The 2,388-nt window shown below is 44.0% G+C and overlaps 1 protein-coding gene across 2 annotated transcripts in view; it reads right to left on the bottom strand.

The window, feature by feature from the left end:
• The window catches only part of DAB2 (DAB2, clathrin adaptor protein), a 42,539-nt gene that overhangs the window by 2,551 nt on the left and 37,600 nt on the right, over positions 1-2,388 (bottom strand). For both annotated transcript variants that reach the window (XM_019517931.1, XM_019517930.1), the window contains one exon: positions 539-1,036. In XM_019517931.1, the coding sequence (XP_019373476.1) occupies positions 539-1,036 (498 nt within the window). The remainder of the gene's footprint in view (positions 1-538; positions 1,037-2,388) is intronic.

Below are 2,388 nucleotides of genomic sequence, written 5' to 3'. Positions count from 1 at the left end.
GGGGGGGGGGGGGGGTCAGCCATTAAAGAACCAAAAGCTGAAGTTAATTGGACTCTTGGCTCTTAATCCAATTATTTGTAGTTGGACAAAAAAACCCAGCAAGTTTAGCACGGGTTTGAGACCTAGTGAAGTGGACCAACTCCACTTGGATGCTAGATGGCAGCATTTAGCTGCTTACCAAGATAGCATAGGGTAAGCTAGATTATGCTTTAGTTTGAGGGAAAGCATGGGGGGCAGGCAATGGAAGATTAGTTTTTTTTTTTCCCCCCCCCACAGGATCCACTGCAGAGCAAGCCATCTTTGTATGGGGGATCTATTAACCCTATTAATGGTTCCCTTCCCCACCCCCTAAAAAGCTTAGTTACTTGGGGTATGGTGCATTGAGGAAGAGGGAATTTACTAGTGACTTTATAGTAAAGTGTCAGCTTCAGGGTCATAATATGTAGTCTTTAGGAATGCCCAAACTTGCTAGCAAGAGTAGTAAAAAAACAAAAAAAAAAAAACACTGAACACACAAAAAGACACCCTCAAGAAGTACCTGCTAGACTTTGCTGCTCTCCCTTCCTTGCTGGTACAGCAGGTGGTTTTGACAGCTGGAAGTCTTTGAACATTTCTTTTACATCCTTCATTTCTTTATCTCCAAGAGGGTCCAATGCAGTGAATGCATCACTTTCCTTCTTTGAAAACTCTTTCTGAGGTGCAGTTCTAGGTGGTGGCTGTGGAGGGCTAGTAGCTGGGATAGAAGGTGACTGAGCAGATAGTGTGGTAGGAGGGAAAATGGTGCTCTGGAAAGGGTTGGTAATAGTGGATGGCTGTGCCCAAGCAGTAGGGGAAACACGTGCTGGCTGACCCCAGAGACCAGCAGACTGAGCAGGCGCTGGGCCTGGAAAGGATGCAGGTTGAGTACCAAAGGCAAGTGGCTGGGCAAAACTTGTAGGCTGGGCACCCATTACTGATGCAGGAAACACCGATGCAGCCTGACTGAAGACAGATGATTGAGTACACCATGGTGATACTGAAGTTACTGGCAAGCTACCTGAAATGGAGCAATTATACAGAAACAGTTCACCACTTTTCCCTTTACCACATAGACACTAATATAGAAAAATGTTAGTTCCATCCTGCCAGTGTAGTCCTTATCCTTTAAGGACCATCCTTAAAATGGAGAAAAATAAAGTCTGATTTGCATTAAAAATGCAGGCTTGCTATGCACATCACTAGGAAATAAACACTAATGTACATTCATTGTGTGCAACTAACCTGGTTCTGTAGTGTTTTTACAGAAGTGTCTGTAACAAGCTCTTGCTCGAGTAGAGGCTAAAATAGGCATTCTTGACTAATCTAGTGCTTTCTGTACTGTGGTCTCTACTTGATCACATGGAAATGGGACTTAAATACCAAGGGCTTGGCTTGAGAGATGCCAGACAAGTCAGCCTTAAATATGAACAGTCTGAGTTCAGCTTAAGAGGAGTTAAGTAGCTTAAAGCAGGTTTGGACATGTATTCATGACCAATGGCTTGAAGCATTTTAAAGGTTTCTTGCAGAGTCCCCTGTGGTTCAATGGTAGAATCCTTGTCTGCCACAAAGTAGACCTGGGGTGATTCCAAGATGCTTATACAAATGATAGCCAGAGGCAAAGTCTGGACTCAGTCTAGCTTTTAGATCCCATCTCAAAACAGCCTGAAGGAAGGAATGGAAGGTCTGGGTAGCCTTCACTTCTCCATACTCCTGCCTAGGCATATGCATTAAGAGGGTCTGGGTGACCTCATGCAGACACCATGATCCAGAAGGATCAATGTTTGCCAAGGTTCAGTTGCAAGAACTGTGTATTCTGTTAAGGTAGGCCATTAGTGCCTTCAGAGTTAGAGGCCCTCCCAGCTGAGACTAATAATTGTGCTTATTCTCTCTAGAAGGCTGCTCTCCCCCTAGCATCTTCTAGAGAAGTTAAGCCAAGAACTTGTTTAGTATAGAAGAAATATGGTTTAAAGCAGCAGCTAGGCTGGCCACCTGCCAGTTCAAGTTGCCCTGTATTAAGTCTATTTTGGGCCAAGAAATATTCAAATTGGGTCCCCTGTTCTCCCTCCCAGCTGCTCAGACAGGAGCCAAGCAAGTCTATACATATTTCTTAGATTCTGTCCTTCAGAAGACTACAGACAAGTTTGTAAGCTTTATATTTTACATAGCATGCAATACCTGGATGCCATCTACTTCAAGGCTATAGTCTTAGTACCTGGCTATTTAGCTACACATCACAACTCATACAGCTTTGCTACATTGGGTAGTCAAGTTTTACTGGACCCTTTTCATTTTAGGCTCATTCCCCCCCCCCCCCCCTTTCTCTAACTTACCCCAAAAATACAATCACAAGCACACTCCAAATGTTTGTTC

Source organism: Gavialis gangeticus, unplaced genomic scaffold (genome assembly GCF_001723915.1).
Source record: "Gavialis gangeticus isolate Ggan-Ray unplaced genomic scaffold, GavGan_comp1, whole genome shotgun sequence".
Lineage (NCBI taxonomy): Eukaryota > Metazoa > Chordata > Crocodylia > Gavialidae > Gavialis > Gavialis gangeticus.
This window is presented reverse-complemented; position numbering and strand designations above follow the sequence as displayed.